Below are 20,550 nucleotides of genomic sequence, written 5' to 3'. Positions count from 1 at the left end.
TTAAAAGATTAAATGAAAAACTAAATGAGTTGCATGGAAAAATATACAATAAAACTATAGTAGTAGGGGACTCCAAGGTACCTCTTGCAGAACTAAGACAAATCTAACAAAAAAGAAAATTAAGGACCAGAATAGAATTTTGTAAAAGTAGATAATGATTGGAAAAGGAAATTACTATATAATATTTCTCAGTTGTTTATGGTCCCTTTACAAACATTGACCCTTGAATTAGTGCATAAAAACCTCAAAAAATGTAGGTAACCAGAAACTTTAAACTCATCTTTTACTGTCCATAATGCAATAAAAATTGTGGTTTTTTTTATGCAATGCAGAAAAAAAGTAAAAAGCAATTCGAGACTAAGTAACTTAATCCTAAATAATGAATGGGTAAAAAGAACAAACCATAGAAACAATAGATAATTTTATTAAAGATGACAACAATAAAACAACATAGCAAACACTTTTAGATACAGTTTCCTTAGGGGAAAATTTCTATCTCTAAATACTTTCATCAGCAAAAGAGAGGAAATGTAGATCAATGAATTAGGCAACTGAATTAAAAAACTAGAAAACCAACAATTTCTAAAAAATCTGTTTAAACATCAAAACAGAAATTCTGAAAATCAAAAAGATTAGAAAAATTGCAAACAATACAAAAAACCCATTGAATTATTTAATAAAATAAGAAACTCTTTTTAACACAGACACACACACACACACACACACACACACACACACGCTTTGTTTATGCCAAACATCTCAGTAGTCACTCACCTTGAGACGACAAGGGGCAGAATCAGCATCTTGAGCATCCTCATCAGCAGTTCTCCAGGGAACTGGAAGTAACTAATTTCCTAGAAGTGCAGGAAGAAGCATGGGTTTCTAACAGGCCCTTGCTCATTTGTGTTGACCTAATACTGTTATATTTATCACAAGCTTTTCGGGTGGAAGAAGCCATTCTCCAGAGGCCTCATGGACAATGGAAAAAAGCCTACAACTAGGGGTCCTTTAAAGATGGTCCTTTAAAATTGCCTCTGGCTGCTTTTTTCATCTCTGCTCCCAGGTCTGGACCATGATGACCTTGGAGATGATCTCATCTAACTCCATTCTATAGGTAAAGAAACAGAGATGAGAAGGAACTTGCTTGAGGCCGCCCAGCTGGGTAACCCTGGAGCCAAGACTAAAACAAAGGTCTCCTGGATCTCAGGACTGTCCAGCCTTCTTGACTGTTTTATAGATGAGGACACTTGAGTCCCAGAGAGAGGAACTGACTTAGCCATTCAATGACTTAGTAGCTGCTGAGACCCAGATCTCGAAACTCAGAAAAGAGCAATTTAAAATAAAAACAAATGGTATCCAAACATTGCTTTATAATAGCAACTAGGTGACATAGTGGATAGTCCTGGATTTGGAATCAGGAAGACTCATCTTCCCAAGACACTTAATGACTATGTGACCCTGGGCAAGTCACTTAACTCCATTTGCCTCAGTTTCCTCAACTGTAAAATGAGCTGAATAAAAAATGGCGAGCCAGTCAGTATCTTAGCCAAGAAAGCCTCAAAAGGGTTGGTCACAAAGAGTCAGACATGACTGAGATGACTCAACAACAGCCACATTGTTATAAGGCTCCTTATAACTTTTTTCTTTTTAGGTTTTGCAGCAGTCCTGTGAGGAAGAAGTACAAATCATATTATTTTAATTTTATAGATGAGGAAACCGAGTCTCAAAAAGGGAGAGTCGTGGCTTTAAAGAATGTCAGAGCTGGAAGGAAGCATAGAATATAATGGTAATGATGATGTTGAGAAAGGAAACATGGCCTAGTGGTTGGACAGCTGACCTTGGAGTTCAGGAAGACCTGAGTTCTGGTCCTGCCTTTGATACATACTAGTTGTAAGACTGCCCCCCTCCCCCAATGACTCTCTAAAAGAATAAATTAAAGGGCATGTGCCAATCAGCACTGGTGGAGGGAGTTTCCTCACTGGGAACTCCTTATGGCAATAAGTCTCAGGCTTAGTCCTACTCCAATGATGATAATAATCTCAATATTCATTGACATTGATATAGGGCTTCAAGGGGGGGGGCAAGTGATTCAACCAATCAATTAATATTTATTTCTTCAATAGGATTATCCCATTGTATCTTTGACCCTGTGAGGGAGGTGCTCTTAGTATCCCCCTTTTCCAGAGAAGAAGTGATTGCCATAGCTCACTCGCTCAGCATCCGAGTCTGCAGCAGAGGTGGGGATTTGAACTCAAGTCTGAGAAGTAGGACCCTTAGGGATCAGGAGGTCTAACTGTCATTTTGGAGACGGACAAACAACCTGGGACCCAGAATGTGACCCCAGGCCAGAGCCCAGGGCTAGTGAGGTAGTGATCCTGGCTCCCCCCCTTCCCTGGGCTGCTCTCATCCTTGCGTGCCTTCCCCATCATCCACCAGAACAAGAACATCGTGTAGGGAAGGGGGCGGTGCAGGGCTCCAGTCCCTGGCTGGGATATCAGACGGACACTGGGGGATTCTATTTCAAAGGGATGCTCTGAGCTCCCGAGCTCCTGCCAAGGGCTTGTTCTGAAGTCTACATCCTTCCTGCTATCTCTCTGGCTCAGGAACTGGGGGCCTATCCAAACAGATGGAGAGGGCTGCTTGGCCGAGAAGGGCCCCCCCAATGGGGCCTCCCGGAAAACACAGGAATTCCAAAGCTGTTCTCGAGTTAAGCCCTAGCAGCAAATAAATGTTTGGTCTTGCACGAAGTCAGAGGAAGAGATGACTCCCTCCCTGTTGCCCAGGGTCTGGGGAGAGGGCCCTAAACCAGGAGCCAGAAGGGACCATTTTTCAGAGGAGGCAACCGAGACCCCAAGAGAAGTGACTTGGCATCATCAACAAGGACATCGGCTAGCAGCTAAATAGTATAGTGGTTAGAGCAGTAGACTCAGAGTCAGAAAGATCTGAATTCAAATCTTGCCTGAGAACGTATATGCTGTGTGACAGAGAGCAAGAGATCCTCTGGAGCCTTGGTTTCCCAATCTGTAAAAATGGATAATGACAGCACTGACCTCACTGGCTGTTATAAAGTGCTCTGCAAATGCTGAAGTGTTGTATAAATGCTGTTATGGCTGTTGTCGTTCAAACCCTAATTTTTTGGCCCCTCATCCCATTTCCCTTTTCCAGGACTGGTTGTACGCCCGTGTGGGTGGGTGATCTCCTCAATGTCCCTCTGCCCTGGTCAGACCAAAATTGACTATTGTTTGGATGTTTTAGAATATTAACAAACTGGAGAGCCATCAGAGGATGGCTACTGGGATGGGGAAGGGCCCTCAAGGCCAGGCCATAGGAGGGTTGATCAAAGGAATGCGGAAGGTTTATCATGGAGAAGAGAAAGGCTCGGGGCCAGAGAGGGGGACTGTCCTCTAGAATTGGAAGGACGATCATACAGGTGAGGAATCACCTTCTGCTCAGCCCCAGAGGGCAGAAACAGGAGCAGCAATTGGGGAAAAGATAGAAAGAGGCAAAATTAAGCCTGATGTCAGCACCAACATCCTAGAAGTTCGAGGGGGTACCATAGGGAACTCTGAACTCTGGGAGCTCCATATTGGTATCCCCAGTGTGTGACCCATAGTGGGTGCTTAATAAAGGCTTGTGAATTGATTCGTTTGTGCCACCTTTGGCAGGATGCCTTCCTTGAAAGGCAAAGGGGGCATCTTGCCCCCAACTCCATGATGATATTATATTTGCTTTGTTCCTCTTTCTCTTTGTTCATCATCTCCCTCATTAGACTGTAAGCTCTTTGAGGGCAGGACTTGTTTTATTCCTTATTTTTTCCTTTTGGATCTAGCATATAGTAGGTACTTAATATATCCAGACTGATTGACTGAACTCCCTCAAAAAGTAGTGAGGTAGGGGACAGCTGGGTAGCTCAGTGGATTGAGAGCCAGGCCTAGAGATGGGAGGTCCTGGGTTCAAATCTGGCCTCAGACACTTCCCAGCTGTGTGACCCTGGGCAAGTCACTTAACTCCCATTGCCTAGCCCTTACCACTCTTCTGCCTTGGAGCCAATACGCGGAAGGTGAGGGTTTAAAAAAAATAAAAAGTGGTGAGGTAGGAGGCAGTCAGGTGGCTCAGTGGATAAAGAGCCAGACCCTCACATGGGAGTTTCTGGGTTCAAATCTGGCCTCAGACACTTCCTAGCTATGTGACATGTAATGGGAGGTAATGTGATGGATAATATGATGCTGGTGGTAAAAGTGAGTCACCAGGGCCTGGGAGCCTGTAACTAAACTAGCTGGAGATTTGGAGCTATCAGTGATGAGCAGCCTCAGCTGTGGTGCCCAGTCAATCTCCACTGCTAGCTGTTGGCTCCACTTAACCTTCATTGTCTAGTTTAGGGGTCGGCAACGTATGGCTCTCGAGCCATATCTGGCTCTTTTGAGGACCAGATGTGGCTTTTTCTGCAGGAGCCATAAAGTCCATTTTTTTCAGGCGATGTTACAGGAGCGGCACTGTGAGCACTGTACGGCTCTCACGAAATGACATTTTAAAAAACGTGGCGTTTATGGCTCTCACAGCCAAAAAGGTTGCTGACCCCTGTTCTAGTTCTTCCTTGCTAATCTGCCTTGCAGCAGATACACAGTATTGCTTCTAGGATGGAAGAAAAGGGGTTAAAAAGAGTAGTGAGGTGCCTTCTTGGGTGTGATATTCCTGTTTCTATGCCAACTCCCAGTCCTGATATTCAGAATTGCCCTCCCAGCTGGTCAACATTTTTTTTTTAAACCCTTGTACTTTGGTGTATTGTCTCATAGGTGGAAGATTGGTAAGGGTGGGCAATGGAGGTCAAGTGACTTGCCCAGGGTCACGCAGCTGGGACGTGGCTGAGGCCGGGTTTGAACCTAGGAGCTCCTGTCTCTAGGCCTGACTCTCACTCCACTGAGCTACCCAGCTGCCCCTGGTCAACATTTTTAAGCTGAGCGTAATGATTCATGTGAAGTTTGATCATCTCCCAAAAGACCCACTTCTCTTAATTCCCTCCATGTCAAAGGAACAAATGTCTAATGGCAAAGACTGTTTTTGGCTCAGTAAGTAGATGGGAAGGTATATTGAGGGAAAGAGAATCCCTGAAATCTCCCTCCCTGGGAGGCTGCCTATGCTGTCTTAGGGTCAGGCTATACCTGGCCCCCCTAAGACTCTGGGCTTCTGGCTCTAACCGGCTGGTTCCCCAAAGAGTTCCAGGATATTGCAAGACCTGCTACTACCTGAGTTTGCATCCAGTCTCTGATGCTTCATAGATTTGTCTTCTTAGGGAAGTCATTTGATTTCCCGGACCCTCAGTTTTTTCCTCTGTAAAATGGTTATTATAACCCTTGAGTTTCCTTCCTTCCCAGAGCCCTTAGGAATGCAGGGCTTTGTACCAAAGAGAAAGGTGAGTTATCGTCATCAGAAAAGGAAGTGGGAGAGAGGCAGAGGCAGAGAGAAGTGGGAGGAGGAGACAGCAAGACTGAGACAGAAAGAGAAACAGAGAAAGAGACGGAGAACCACACACTGTATCTACCAAATGTAAAAAGCCCGAGAGGGAGGCCTTCTATGCAGGAGAAATTGGACCAAACGGCCCGGGGTGAGAAGGCTGGGATGGGTTAAGATCTGCCCTCATGGAGGAAGTTGAGGAATTGGAGCAACAAGTGGCTGAGCACAAGAGTGAACCGTGCTGTCTCTATCTGGTGACTCAGTTCTGGATCTAGCTGAGTCGCCTTTTTATTCAATTATGGGTTTAGTCCAATTTCAGGCTCGTGGGAAAACTTTATTCGATTGTGGGAATTGGGAGAAAACCTTCCAGCACCATTTGAACCTAGCCCTGAGTGGCCGGGGAGCTGAATCCCCGCTACCTATTGCCTAGAGACCCTTAACTATGGACCTGGGTTATACCGACCAGAAATCCAGTCAAATCTGAACACCGATACAAGTTTTCTCCTAAGTTAAACATCTCAAGCAATCCATATGTCTTATCTGAAAACTGACTCCATACTGATCGATTATTGTTTCTATGTTCCTTTGATTGTTCGCAGACACTTGGAAGGAATGAGATATTTCTTTTCCTGAAATTCAGGGAGTTACATATCTGTTCACTCTCCTCCTCCCAACTTGGAAAGTCCCTAATCTTTCCTCAAATTAGAATTCAGATTCCCTACTCTTAATTAATTGTTTTTTAATGAATGGGTCTTATTTGGTTGTTTTTAATGCATAAAAATCTGTCTCCTCCTGTATTTGGGGTCCAGCTCTAAGCCGAGAAAGGGGCCTGGCCCCGATTTGTTGAGCAACTGGCATGCGCTGTATAATAAAATGAAATACTCGGAAGGTCAAGCTTTTGTTTTCTTGCCGTTTGTTTTCTGGCCTATGGAGGTCACGTCCACGTCAATGGAATTGCTCTGATCCTAGAGGCAGGAGAGACCTGGGTTCCAATTCTATCTCGGACCCTGGAAGAACCACTTCCTCTCCATTTCCTCGTCTGCCAAATGGGGATACCAATATTTATTTTATCACCCATATCAGGCTGTCACTCAAATCCAATGAATATGGACATGAAGGGCTTTTTCAGCTTCGAAGGTCAACCTTTGTTATTATGGAAGTGTCATTATTATTGCTTATTATTATTACCTTCCTTATTCAACTGCATTCAATTCAATAAATGTTTCTGGAGCACCTACCTTGTGTCAGCACTGGGCTGACAGCTGGGGACACAAAGACAAAAACAAAACTGTCCAAGAGCTTACATTTTGTGGGGGGTAAAGGGATGGTCACAAAGGGCACCCAGACACGTACATAGGTGATAATTTGAGGACACAGAGAGCAGGGCCCACTGGGGGTGGGAGAAGAGACGCCTGAAATTCAAGGTGGCACGTGAGCCCCGTCTGGGAGGAAGCTGAGGATTCTAGGAGGTGGCAGGGAGGAAGGAGAGCACTTCTGACAAGGGGGATGGGAGAGGGGCAGCCTAAGCAAAGACTCAGAGGGACTGACCTGAGGTGAGAGGTGCTGGGTCCTCAGGAAGAAGCCCAAGAGGCAGCCGACAATGACAGACAGCACCGACAGAATGAGCAGCCCATTTCTCCGGCATACGTCCTTCACCCTAGCCAGCAGAGCGTCCAAAGCCAGAGCCATGGTGCCCTCTGCCCCGAAGGCAGGGTCCTGGGGGGGCGGGAAGGGGATCAGCCTCCCATGGAGCTGCCACCCTACTCTGGGGCTCTACGGGCCGTCTGGGGTCTGGGAAGAACAGCCCCAAGCTCCCAGCTGCTTAGCCCATGAGGTCACCCTTCCCCCCCAAAGCCAGGCCCTGCACGGGCTCCCTCCAGCATTACTGCTCCAAATGAATGCCCACAATCCTATTATCAACTACATCATTAAGAGCCCGGGAGCAGCTTAGAGAACCCAGGGAAATTAGAACAAAGCTCGGAAGGGTGCCAGTGGCATTGGCCAGCAGGAATGGGGGCAGGGGGCTGGACCTGATGAATCCCCCAGCTCTCCTTCCAGCTCTCCGATTCTAAGAGTCCATGATTCAAAAACAAAAGCTCCCCTCTTAAAAAGAGGGAAAAGGAAGTTTAAGGATGGTGCAAAATTTCAATAGGAGCCGTGCTGGCCAAGAGGCGACTGGCCTGGCTTTGAATTCCGTTTCTACTGTGTGCCTTTGGGAAAATTGCTCCCTTTCGGTGGGCCTTGGTTTCTGGCTTTATACAGTGAAGGGGTCAGACTAAATGGATCATAAGGGTCCTTCCACAACTCTCTGGCCATTACTCATCACGGAATCGCAGTATTAGTCATTGTGAGAACATAATAATAGTCCCTGTCCTCCAGGGCCTCACTGGGGTATCTGGGAGGTCCTCGTCCATGAAGTCAGGACCAAGCAGAGACGGAGCTCTGGTGGGGCCTATCAAGCTGGAACCAGAGCAGGACCGGGTATCCCGATAGAGCTCCAAATCCAGGATGCTGACGCTACAGCGAGGAGTCAGGCCCACATCCACAGCCATGAAGAACAGTCCACTGAGGATGAGGGAGTTCAGGCTTTCTGTTACGCATCTCATCGCAGAGATTATTGTTTGTTTGTTTAACTAAAGCCTTCTGGTTGGGACAGAGGAAAATCGTTATGTAAGTCTGACTTCCTGGTGGGAAGTGCAAGATTTCAGAAAATCTGACATTCTTGGGAAGTGAGAACAACCTTCGTTTACTAGGAGCCTATAATCAAAGAATACTTTCATAAACCAATGGGCCAGTGGTCCTTTTTTCCATGTAAAAAGAAATACATTTTTTAAATTAATGAATTCTGGTGAAGTGGAAGGAGGATTGAATTTGGAGTTGGGGGTACAGTTCAAATCCTGGCTCTGTCACCTCTGACCTTTGTGACTTTGGGGATGTTGATTCATTTTTCTCAGTTTACTGCTCTGTAAAATGGGGATGACGGGTTTGGACTCAATGACCTCAGAGAGTTTTTCTAACTCTGTGATCCCCAACATGTTCCCCAAAAGGTCATAGCTTCGAGAAGTTTCTGGAATGTTCCTGCTTGATCATAGGCCCAAAGGTATGCTTCATTCTTTCAATGATCCCCAATCCATTTTCTGTGTAGCATCATCTGACTCCATTCAATGACTCAAAATCATTCTATTGGGGCCAGCTGGGTGGCTCAGTGGTTTGAGAGCCAAAACTAGAGACGGGAGGTCCCGGGATCAAATCTGACCTCAGACACTTCCCAGCTGTGTGACCCTGGATAAGTCAACTTGACCCCCATTGTCTACCCTTACCAATTCTTCTGCCTTGGAGCCAATACACAGTATTGACTCCAAGACGGAAAGTGAGGGTTTAAAAAAAAATCATTCTACTCCTCCCAAAAGATTAAGGACTTATTTATACCTAGTTTGTATCTTTGACTGACTGATTCAAAAAGGAAGGCATTTTCACTCACTAAAACTATCAGGACTAGAGCAATTCAATTTGATAAACATTTATTGACTACCCATTCTGTGTGGGGCAGTTAGGCCGCGAAGTGGATAGAACTCAGGGCCTGGAGTCAAGAAGACTCATCTTTCCAAGTTCACGTCTGGCCTCAGACACTTTTGTGACCTTGGGCAAATCACTTATTTGCCTCAGTTTGTCAAAGAAGTTGGAGAAGGAAGTGGCAAACCACTGGGGAATCTTTGCCAAGAAAACCCCAAATGAAATCACAAAGAACCAGAAATGACAAACAGGAAGAAATTCTTGAGCAGAGGACTGACAGAGTCATACCTGGTCCTTAGGAAGGTCATTGTGGCAGCTGTGCGGAGGTGGTCAAAGCAAGGGAAAGAAGGGAGGCCGAGGATCAAATGAGATCGTATTTGTTTTAAAATAACCAAAGTCTTAGTACAATGCCGGACATGTAGTAGGTGCTATGTAGAAGCTTATTCCCTTCCCCTCCCTGCCAAGAAGCTGAAGAATTTGCCTAGGACCAAACGGTGGATAAATTCAGTTCAGCTGAATTTCATAGCAAGAATTAAGTGTCTGCTTCCCAAGCATTAAGTTACAAAGAAAGGCAAAAGTCATTCGTTCAGCTAAGAGGAACTTGCAGCCTACCGTGTGAGACAGCTCAAAGGATGATAGACAAAACGGCTACAATGATGTAAAGGAAAATAAGAAAAGGTAAATAAAAATAAAAATGTAATAAATTAAATTTAATAAATTAAAAAATTAATAAAAATATAAAAATTAGATTAAAAATTTAAAATTAAAAAGGTAAAAAAAAATAAGAATCTGGCAGAATGTCTTCACACAGCTGGACCACTGACTAGGAACTATCAGAATGAACCAGGTTTTTGCCTTCTCTGCCTTCTTGGAGTGGGCGCTCGTGGAGAGGCACAGTTTGTGGTGCATGTAGCTTACCTTTGATATAAATGTGCTTGTTTGCCTTTTATTACTTTGATTAAATGCTCTTCTAAAAGAATGATCTTAGTCAAGAGAATTCAATAAAGGCACAGCTTAAATGGACAAAATGAGCCTGGTTGGCAGAGGGGAGCCAGGCCGAGAAATCCAGTGGAGGGCAAACACCCACATAACACCTCAGACACAGACCTGAGAAATGGGCGCCATCCACTTGAGGGCAGAGATGGGGAGTAATGGACAACTGTAAGTCTTGAGAAGTTGAGAGGAAAGAGGCACTCTGGGTGATCCTCTAAGCACCCACTGGTATATAGGAGGGATGGAGAAAGAACAGGGGAAAGGGTGGTCAAGAGACCAATATTTTTATTTTGTTGCAAGATCCTTGATTTCTGGTTCCAAGCAACAAGGTTAAATGACTTGCCCAGGGTCACTTAAATTTCTGAGGCCAGATTTGAAAGATACTGACAAATTGACTTCAGATGTCTAGTTCCTAAATTCTAGGAATTAAAGTATGACCCATTCCTGAAGGGAAACTAGATGAGAATTAGAATGGCCAAGCTTGGCCCCAAAGAAAAAGTGAAAAAACCCATCTCTTTCCATTCTTTGCAGAGATGGGAGACTATGGTTTTGGAATATATACTCTCAGGCTCTGATGATGTATTCATTTTGCTGACCTGCCTTTTCTCTTCTATTTATTTATTTTTCTTTTTAAAAATGTTTTTCTTTTTTCAGCTACATGTAGAAACAATTTGGGGCAATTGTTTATAGCATTTTATTTTATTTTAATTTTTTTTTACCAATTACATGTAATAACAAATTTCTCCATAAGTTTTCCTAAGGTATATAATTGAACTCCTTCCCCTTCCCCATGCTGGCAGGCTATTTAATTTGGGTTATGCATGTATTATCATGCAAAACATATTTCCATATTGTTCATTTTTGTAAGTGAATAATCTTATAAATCCCAAACCCCAAATCAAATACCCAAATAAATAAATGAACAATCATCTGCTTTCATCTTCATTGGGACTCCACTAGTTCTTTCTCCAGAGGTGGACAGCATTCTTTGTTCTAAGTCCCTCAGAATTGTCCTGGATCATTGTATTACCAAGAATAGCTAAGTCTATCACAGTTGATCATTATGCATTATTGCAAGTATTGTGTACGACGTTCTCCTGGTTCTGCTTATTTCACTCTGCATCAGTTCATGGAGGTCTTCCCAGCTCTTTCTGAAATCATCCAGCTCATCATTCCTTGTAGCACAATAGGATTCCATCACCATCATATGCTACCATTTGTTCAGCCATTCCCCAATTGAGATATCCCTTTAATTTCTAATTCTTTGCCACCACAAAAAGAGCTGCTATAAATAATTTTATACAAGTAGATCCTTTCCCCTTTTTTGCGTGTGACACTTTAAAAATCAAATTTTCTCCCTCCCTCCCCTCCTACAACCTCAGGTGCTGAATCATTTCATATGGGTTATAGCCATACTTTTATGTGCTACACATTTCCATATTGTTCATGCCATGACAGAAGATACCAATCCCACATACAATCAAAATCTCATGAAGTGGAAGATGGCCTGCTTTGATCTCCCTTAGACTCCATTGGACTATGGATGGCATTTTCATCATGAATCCCCTCGGAGATTTCCTTTTCTCATAATGGTTTAGTCCTTCACAGTGATCATCAGATCATATTTCTGTTACTGTATACAGTGTTCTCCTTCCCATTTATTTTTTTATTCTTTGTTGCAAAGGATGCTTCATTGAGCAAGGGAAGAAAATACATTCAAAAATAAAGATAAAAAAATATAATGTAGTTGCCCATGATGGATCCTAGCAGGCAGAGAGGAGTGTGGAGTCTGTCGGATTCCAAAAGAAACATTTATTTTGTACTTCTCTGTGCCCACATTGTCATTCCTTCTTCCCTACCTCCAGCAGAATATAAGCTCTCTGTGCTTGTTTCAGTGGCACATATACTCAAAATGGACAGATACAGAGATTAACACGGCCCCTACGCAAGGATGATGTGCACATTTGTGAAGCGTTCCATATTTTTCTAGGACCTTAATAGTACATTCTTTCATCTAGTGTCCAGAAATATCATTATGAATAAAGAGTTTCATGTTAAAAAAAAGAAAGAATCATAAGTTCCCTAACCTTAGGGCCTGTTTCATTTCTGTCTTTCGGTCCCCAGCACCTGGGATGGTGACCAATGGTTTTTAAAATGTTTGTGGAATTAAATTAAATGGCCTTAGCCAGTAGAATTAGTTAAAGGGACCCATGAGAATAAGGACTTGGATGCCTTGACTAAAGAAAATAGTCTTTTATGAAAATTGGGAGTGCCTAGTGTGAAATTTTCCAGTTTTCCGGGCGATGGGGAAATGCGATGGTGTGTAGGGTTATCTTTTTATTTCTCCCTCCTCTACCATCGCACTCCCTTTAGATGGAGGAAGGGGTTAGAAATTCAGCTACTTCAGAGATTATGTAGGAATGTAGGCAAAACAGCCCCAAAGAAATCCTTAAAAGTAAATGACTTCTTGATAGACTGAGAGTGTTTGGAGTATTGAATATGAGTTAAATTCCAGAATTCCCTAGGGGTGAATCACAAATCATTATGGAAGTGTTCTGGTCAGGAAAATGCCATGTTCTGTCTAAGCTAAGAGCAGTCTATGCATGTCAGGGTTCTTTGACCTCTGATTGCAACGGTCCGATGGTGTCAATACTCTTGAGAAAATAGGGGAGGGCTTTATGGATCCAGAGATGAAAGAGATTGCTCCCTCATCATTTCCAGTCTCTAATTTTTTTTTTTATCTCTCTCTGTCTACTGGCTACTTCTCTATTGTCTACCAACATGTCCGTGTGGCTCTCATCCTCAAAAAAGTCCTCTCTGGGTGTAGTTAGGTGGCTGAGTAGATTGAGAGCTTGGCCTGGAGATGGGAGGTCCGGGGTTCAAATCTGGTCTCGGACACTGCCTAGTTATATGATCTTAGGCAAGTTATTTAATCCCCATTGCCTAGCCCTTACTATTCTTCTGCCTTGGAACCAATATAGAATATTGATTCTAAGATGAAAGGTAAGGGTTTAAAAAAAAAAACTCTTCTGTATCTATCCATCCCCTTTGGCTATCCTCTTTCCTTTTATGACTAAACTTCCTTGAAAAGGCTCTCTCTACAGTCGGGTTTCTCTCTCCGAAATTATCAGTGATACCTTACTGACCAAATTTCTTTTGTCCATCCTCATCACTTCCCCTGGTGCTCCTCCTACCCATCTGACCTCTCCTTCTTAGTTCCCTTGTTGGAAGTTCATTCAGGTCGCACTCACTAACCCTGGGGATTCCCAAAGGCTTTCTTCTGGTCTCTTTTCTCTTTCCATATAATTAAATTTTTTTTTATTTAGAATATTTTTCCATGGTTACATGATTCATAATCCCCCTTCCCCTGCTATCTTCTCCCCACTCCCAAAGTCAACAAGCAGTTCCACTGGGTTATACATGTATCATTGCTCAAAATATATTTCCATATTATACACATTTGCAGTAAAATGACCTTTTAACATCAAAACCCTAATCACATCCCTTTCACACTATGTGATCGAGCATATATTTTTCTAATGAGTTTCTGAAAGCACAGTTCTTTCTCACAAGTTCCTCTGGATCATTGCATTGCTGCTGGTAGAAAAGCCCATTACAATCTATTGTGCCATAATGTATCCATCTCTGTGTACAATGTTTTTGCAGTTCTACTCCTTTCACTCTGCATCAGTTCCTGGAGGTTGTCTCAGTTCACATGGAATTCCTCCAGTTCTTTATTCCTTTCAGCACAGTAGTATTCCATCACCAACATATACCACAATTTATTCAGCTATTCCCCAATTGAGGGACACCTCCTCATTTTCCAATTTTTTGCCACCACAAAGAGTGCAACTATAGATATTTTTGTACAAGTATTTTTCCTTATTATCTCGTTAGGGTACAAACCCAACAGTGATACAGCTGGGTCAAAGGGTAGGCATTCATTGAAAGCCCTTTGCACATAGTTCCAAATTGCCCTCCAGAATGGTTGGACCAAATCACAACTCCACCAACAGCGTATTAGAGTACCAATTTTGCCGTATCCCCTCCAACATTTATCACTTTCCTTTGCTGTCATATTGGCCAATCTGCTAGGCTTGTTTCCATATAATTTCACTTGGTGATCTCATCAGTTCTCACAGATTCAGTGATCATTTCTTTGCTGATGGATGATTCTTTTTTTTTTTTTTAACCCTTACCTTCCGTCTTGGAGTCAATACTGTGTATTGGCTCCAAGGCAGAAGAGTGGTAAGGGTAGGCAATGGGGGTTAGGTGACTTGCCCAGGGTCACACAGCTGGGAAGTGTCTGAGGCCAGATTTGAACCTAGGACCTCCCATCTCTAGGCCTGGCTCTCAATCCACTGAGCTACCCAGCTGCCCCCTGATGGATGATTCTTAAATCTATTCATCTAGCTCTAACCTCTTTGGTGGCCTCCAGTTTCACTTCTCCAACTGCCTATCAGCCATCTCAAACTGCATATCCTGCAGACATCTTAAATGAAACATATCTAAATAAAACGTTATCTGCCAGCATCACCACCACCCCAAGTCCTTGGAAGGGCATTATCCAGGGCACCAGCATCCTCCCAGGTTCCCAAGTTCCTGAAAAGCATTCTTGACTCATCATCCTCTCTCACCACTCTCTTCCTCCCATATCCAATAAGTTGCTGTCGGTCAACAAACACTTATTAAGCACCTACTATGTGCTAGGTACTATACTAAAGCTGTGGAGATACAAAGAAAAGTAGGAAGATGGTTTCTGCTCTCAGGATGCTCACAGGCTAGAGGGAGAGACACCATGTAAACAAATATTTTTGTTTTGCTATTTTTAAACATGTTTTTTAGTGTGCAGGAACTGAAAAATGCATTCTTTCCTACCTACAAAGTAAGCAGAGCAATAATTCCCCAGGTACCAGAACCAGGAAGAGGGGATGGGGAAAGGGGAATTGACCTCTCCCTTCCCTCCCAATCAGGCCTTGCAGCTGTTGGAGGACTTTGAAAAATCTTTACAGGGCCAAAGCACTAAGTTTACGTGATCTTAGCAGCCTCCTCTGCGGACTGTTTGTACAAGATAGTCCACGGTATTCTGCGGCGTACCTAAACATACACAACTGTCTACTTGTAATTCTCTATTTTGGGTGACTTCCTCCCCTCCCACAGGATTCTTTTCCACCCCAACAGTAGAATGGGTTTAGTTTTTCTAAAATGCATCAGTTGTGTGCAGAGGCAAACCTGGCCAGCTCTGGAAACTAATTGGAGATTCGAAATTATAGGCCACCAGGGAAGTTAGGGCTGGATAAATAGATTTCAGAATCATCCATCAGCAAAGAGATGATCATTGAAGCTATGGGAACTGATGAGATCACAAAGAAAAATCATATAGAAAGAAAAGAGGGTCCATAAGAAAGCCTTGGGGTATCCTCAGAGTTAGTGAGCGTGACCTGAATGGAATTCCAACAAGAGAACTAAGAAACTGGTCTGATGGGTAAGAAGAGCATCAGGATAGAGGCCTGTCATGAAAACCTAGAAAAAGGAGGATATTAAAAGGGTGATAAGGATAAGCAAAAGGAATTTGGTCGTTAAGATATCACTGATAACTTTAGAGAGAGTAGTTTTGGTTGAATAGTGAGAAAAGTCAAACTATAGAGAGTAAAGAAGAGGGAAGGCCCATGTTAAACTTGATATAGATGGGAAAAGTTGGAGATAATCAGTGAAAGGCATTAGCATTATGGGAGAGCAGGAAAGGCTTCCTACAGCAAGAAGGGTTTGAATTGGAATTTGAAGGAAGCCAGGAGACTGAGATGAGGAGAGAGAACCTTCCAGGCATGACCAACAACCGGAGAAAATACCCGGAGTCAAGAGATAGATCATGTTATATGTGAGGAAGGGTAAGGGAGTCAGTGTCAAGGTATCAATCAATCGCTTATTAAGAACCTACTATGTGCCAGGCACTGTGCTAAATACTAGGGAGACAAAAGAAGGCAAAAATAGTCCCTGCCCTCAAGGAGCTTACAATCTAACAGGGAGACAACATGCAAACAAGTATATACCGAGCAAGCTAGATAAAAGAGAAGTGGTTAGTTGGCTGTTGTCCTTCCTACAGAAGATGACCAAAATGATATCACTGGTGATATCTTCTGACTTGCATAAATTGGATGTAAGTGAAGCAGAGTTGCCCAAAGCCATTGGCCTCACTTTCTCTTCCAAATAATAGAATTTTATTTCAGTCACAAAGATACCTGGGATTAAGCAGAGATAAACATAAAAGTAGAGAACCCAACCTCTAACTACATGTTAGGAGTTTTTCCTGATTAGGGGCTTGGAGCAGTTTTTCCTGGCTCAGGGTTCAGAGCAATTATGAAGGAATTCATAACTTTTTTGTCTAAAACAAATTCGCTCCATCCAAAGAAGAGGAAACTACATGGACCTTAGTGACTATTATATTATCCCTAAGCTTAAAATAAGCTAATTTTTATAACAGGATCTTAGTATATTATCGTTTATTCTCTTTCCAAGTTCTTATAAACTGTCTGATAATGCTAATTTAATAACACTCGAGAATTTTGCCAGGAAACCAAGTCAAATAGCCTCTATCTAGTACATGTGTTCTTAGATTAAGGTGTAGATGGAAGCTGCTGGGTGGCTCAGTGGATTGAGAGCCAGACTTAGAGATGGGAGGTCCTGGGTTCATATCTGGCCTCAGACACTTCCTACCTGGGTGACCCTGGGCAAGTCACTTAACCCCGCCATTCCCTAGCCCTTACCACTCTTCTGCCTTGGAACCAATACACAGTATTGATTCTTAGAAGGTAAGGTTTGTTTTTTTAAGTACTAGGAACTTAAAGTACTAGGAACTTAAAAATATTTTTTGATAACTATATTTCACTATTACTGGTTTCCTTTTCCGTATTATGGATTATTATGGGAAGAGATGATACTGACTGCCAAAGGAGTCCATTTGTTGTTGTTCAGTCATTTCTGTCATTTCTAACTCTTGGTGACTCCATTTGGGGTTTTCTTGGTAAAGATACTAGAATAGCCTGCGAATTCCTTCTCTGACACATTTGACAAATGAGGAAACTAAGGCAAACAGGGTTAACTAGGGTAACACAGTTAGTAGGTGTCTGAGGCCAAATTTGAACTCATGAAGATGAGTCTTTCTCACTACAGGCCAAGCACTCTATCTATTGCGCACACATAGATACAGACCAATGTACATACAAAAAAGACTAAAAATCCTTCGTATAGAAGGAGAAGAATTGATTTTATACTTTCTGGAAAAAAAAACCTGTCCTGCCCTCTGAGATTTTCCAAAGAGTATTGACAGCTGTGTTATGACGGAACGTACCTTAGACCTGGAGCCCGGACCCGTATTCCAAACTCTGACCCTTTCTAGCTGTGTAGCCCTGGGACCACAGGATTCTTCCATTCTCATTTTCCCATCTGTGACCTGAAGAACAAAATACAATGTTAGAAATAACAGAAAGGCAAACTTTGGAAAATGAATCAATAAAAAGAAAAGAAAAGATTTTTAACAAAGAAAAGAAAGAGCAATTTTGGCCAATTCAGCAGCAGAGCCATTTCCAAGAGGGATGGACTGCATTTGGGAGGCGATGACTCCCTCATCACTGGAGGATCATCGCCGGATGATCCCTCCCATCAAACAGAGGCTAGGTGATTACTGGTTGAGAATGTTAAGAGAATTCCTCTCCATTGATTGCGGGGTGGGGGTGGTGACAAGACAATCTTGGAGGTTTCCTCCCATTTTGAGACTCTGGGGTCCTTTCCTGGAGCCACCTCTGTACCCCACTTCCCCTTCCCTCGGTTTCCTGTATAACTCTGGGACTCGTGCCATTACCACCTGCCATTTTTGGCTCTCCAACATTCCTCTCTTGTGGATGGAAGCTGAGATCAGTAAGCAATTGGCCTCCCAAGCCAGGAAGATTTCCGGATAGACTTGAAGGCTGCACTTTCTCTCTGGGGTCTAGGAAATGATGCATTGTGGGGAATACAATCTCTCACTGACCTCAAATTTCAGGTGTTAGGACACACTGGGGAACTCAAGAAAGCAAAACATAAGAAACAAATTCAGTGCTGGCCTCAAGGCATATGCTTCTGGGAAAGGCGAGGTTGAAAAGTCAGAAGAGGATAATAATGGACTTATCCAAGGCCAACCGTGATCTGGGACTTTGTAGGCAAGGAAACCTGGAAGGAAAACAAAGGCCCAGAGAAAGAACCAAAATCAGAAGTGAGGAGATCTGGGTTCTAGTTCTGGTTCCCCTATGTAATCCTGGGAAAATGACTTACCCCTCTATTTCTTCTAGCCTCTATACTGACGATTCTCAGATCTCTGTCTCTACCCTTGTCCTCTGTTCTAGATTCAGGTCTCCTTTCCACTTTGATGTCTCCGCAGAGCCTCAAAATATGATTTTTTTTTACCCCTAAAACTTCCTCTTTTTCTGTTCTTTACTTGTTCCCATAATGCCATCCTTTAGCCAGTATCTTGGGTTCACCTGCAAGGCTTCCCTCTCTCTCACTTCTTGAATCCAATCCATTTTGAGGTCAATCAACAGGTGTTTATTGAATGCTTGCTATGGGCCAGAATACTGGGGAGAGCAAGAAAGTAAAAAGTAGATTCTTGTCCAAAAGTAGCTTATAGTCTGATGGGGAAGATCACATGGAAATAATTAGATACAAGGGCTGATGGGAGGTCATTTCAGAGGGAAGGCGGTATATGTGCATGTTGGGGAGGACCAGGAAATGCTTCCTTCCAAAGGTGAGATTGAAAGGAGGCTCTAAGGAAGCCAGGGAAGCCCTGAGACAAAGTGGAGGAAGGAGAGCATTCCAGGCATGGGGCACACCTATTGCAAAGGCATGGAGTCTGGAGATGGATGTCTTGTGTGAGGAAGAGCAAGAAGGCCAGTGTTACTGAATCATGGAATACACAGAAGGGAAGGAGTGAAATATAAGAAGACTGGAAAAATATGGAAGCCAGAGGGAGCCACCAGAGTTATTTGAATAAGGTCAGATATGAGCTCTAGGAATTTTATTTGAAGTCTAAGGGAAAAAGGGACAGGAGTGAGTATTGGCATCAGGGAGATTAATTGGGAGGTTATTGTAGTAGTCCGTAAGAGAGGTGGTGAGGTCTATACCAGACATAGAAAGAAAGCTACCCAAGAAGAATTAGAATCAAGGAGTGTCACCCCTTGCATCAGAGAGAAATGCTGGCTATGGACTCAAGCATAACACACCATCTCTCATCTCCAGGCCTTTGCACTGGCTGTGCTCCATGCCTGGAATGCCTTTTCTCTTTACCTCTTTCTTGAAGAGTGCCTCTCTTTCTTTAAGATGCTGAGGCGTCATCTTCTGAAAGAACCCTTCCTTGATCCCCTACTACAAGTACTCTCCTTCCTAAACTACTTTGCATTGAGCCACTTTGTATAGATGGATATTTACCAATTTTTAGAATTTATGCCATATAAATTCTTATATGTACTTGTCTCCCCATCAGGTTGCCAGTGCCTTGCAAATAGGAACTGTTTCGTTCTTTGTACTTGAATCTCCAATGCCAGCACAGCGTAGGTGTTTAGTAAAATTGACATCCTTTATTTTCAAAGAGAACCAATGACAGCACAAGGGGAGTTCTTTTTTTTACCTCCCATCTTGGAATCAATACTGTGTATAGATTCCAAGGCAGAAGAGGGGTAAGGGCTAGGCAATGGGGGGTAAGTGACTTGCCCAGGGTCACCCAGCTAAGGCATGTCTGAGTTCAGATTGGAACCCAGGACCTCCTGTCTCTAGGCCTGGCTCTCAATCCACTGAGCCACTCAGCTACCCCTCCCCCCCTCCCCCCAGGGATTTCTTGACTTAATTAATTGATTGAAGAAAGGNAGAGGAAAATGAAGACATCAACTTCAAGGGGCTTAAATTCTATGGACTGGGTGGTGGCGACATATAGACATATAAATACATGTAGCATATATACAGAGTTTCTGGGGAAAGATATTAATACTCATTTGAAGGACAGATTATTAACAATAGATAAAGGGTTCCAGAGGGCACTATTAAAGAGTAGAGGACTGGTATGAAGAAATGGAATTGTAGGGCTAAGATTGATGGAGAGAAAAGCAAAGAGAAATGATCTCCAATTATAGCTAAAAGCAGTTTTTAACCTTTATTTTTAAAATTTTGAATTTCAAATGATCTCTCTTCTTCTTCTTCTCCCTCCCTTCCTGCCTCCTCTCATCACTGAGATGGTAAGAAATCTGAATATATACTACTATATTTAATAAAATCCTGCTAAACTTTTGATGTATGCACATTATCCAGGATCATGCTACCTTGAAGTACCATTTTTATGCTTATTCTACTACTGAGAATTCTTGCATTACAGATTAGAGTTAAGCATGTAAAATGGTAGGAATAAAGTTATGTATATCTTTTAAAATGTATAGATATTACATATACAATAACGTAAAACATTTTTCCTTTATTATTTTGTGGAAGAAGAAGAAGAAGAAGAAGAAGAAGAAGAAGAAGAAGAAGAAGAAGAAGAAGAAGAAGAAGAAGAAGAAGAAGAAGAAGAAGGAGGAG

At 42.8% G+C, this 20,550-nt stretch overlaps 1 protein-coding gene and 1 non-coding gene across 3 annotated transcripts in view; one reads left to right on the top strand and one right to left on the bottom strand.

Moving 5' to 3' along the window:
• The window catches only part of SLC1A7 (solute carrier family 1 member 7), an 85,059-nt gene extending 77,919 nt beyond the window's left edge, over window positions 1-7,140 (bottom strand). For both annotated transcript variants that reach the window (XM_044673519.1, XM_044673520.1), the window contains exons 1-2: window positions 7,000-7,140; window positions 775-854 (exon numbers count right to left, since the gene is read on the bottom strand). In XM_044673519.1, coding sequence (XP_044529454.1) covers window positions 775-854; window positions 7,000-7,140 — 221 coding nt within the window. The remainder of the gene's footprint in view (window positions 1-774; window positions 855-6,999) is intronic.
• A 4,699-nt stretch (window positions 7,141-11,839) lies between these two features.
• On the top strand, window positions 11,840-11,943 carry LOC123248132. The gene has a single exon (XR_006506229.1). It is a non-coding gene; the product is annotated as a U6 spliceosomal RNA (small nuclear RNA).
• Window positions 11,944-20,550: the final 8,607 nt, after the last annotated feature.

Source organism: Gracilinanus agilis, chromosome 4 (assembly GCF_016433145.1).
Source record: "Gracilinanus agilis isolate LMUSP501 chromosome 4, AgileGrace, whole genome shotgun sequence".
NCBI lineage: Eukaryota > Metazoa > Chordata > Mammalia > Didelphimorphia > Didelphidae > Gracilinanus > Gracilinanus agilis.
The sequence above is the reverse complement of the archived record's forward strand: the minus strand, read 5'-3'. Positions and strand labels throughout refer to the sequence as shown.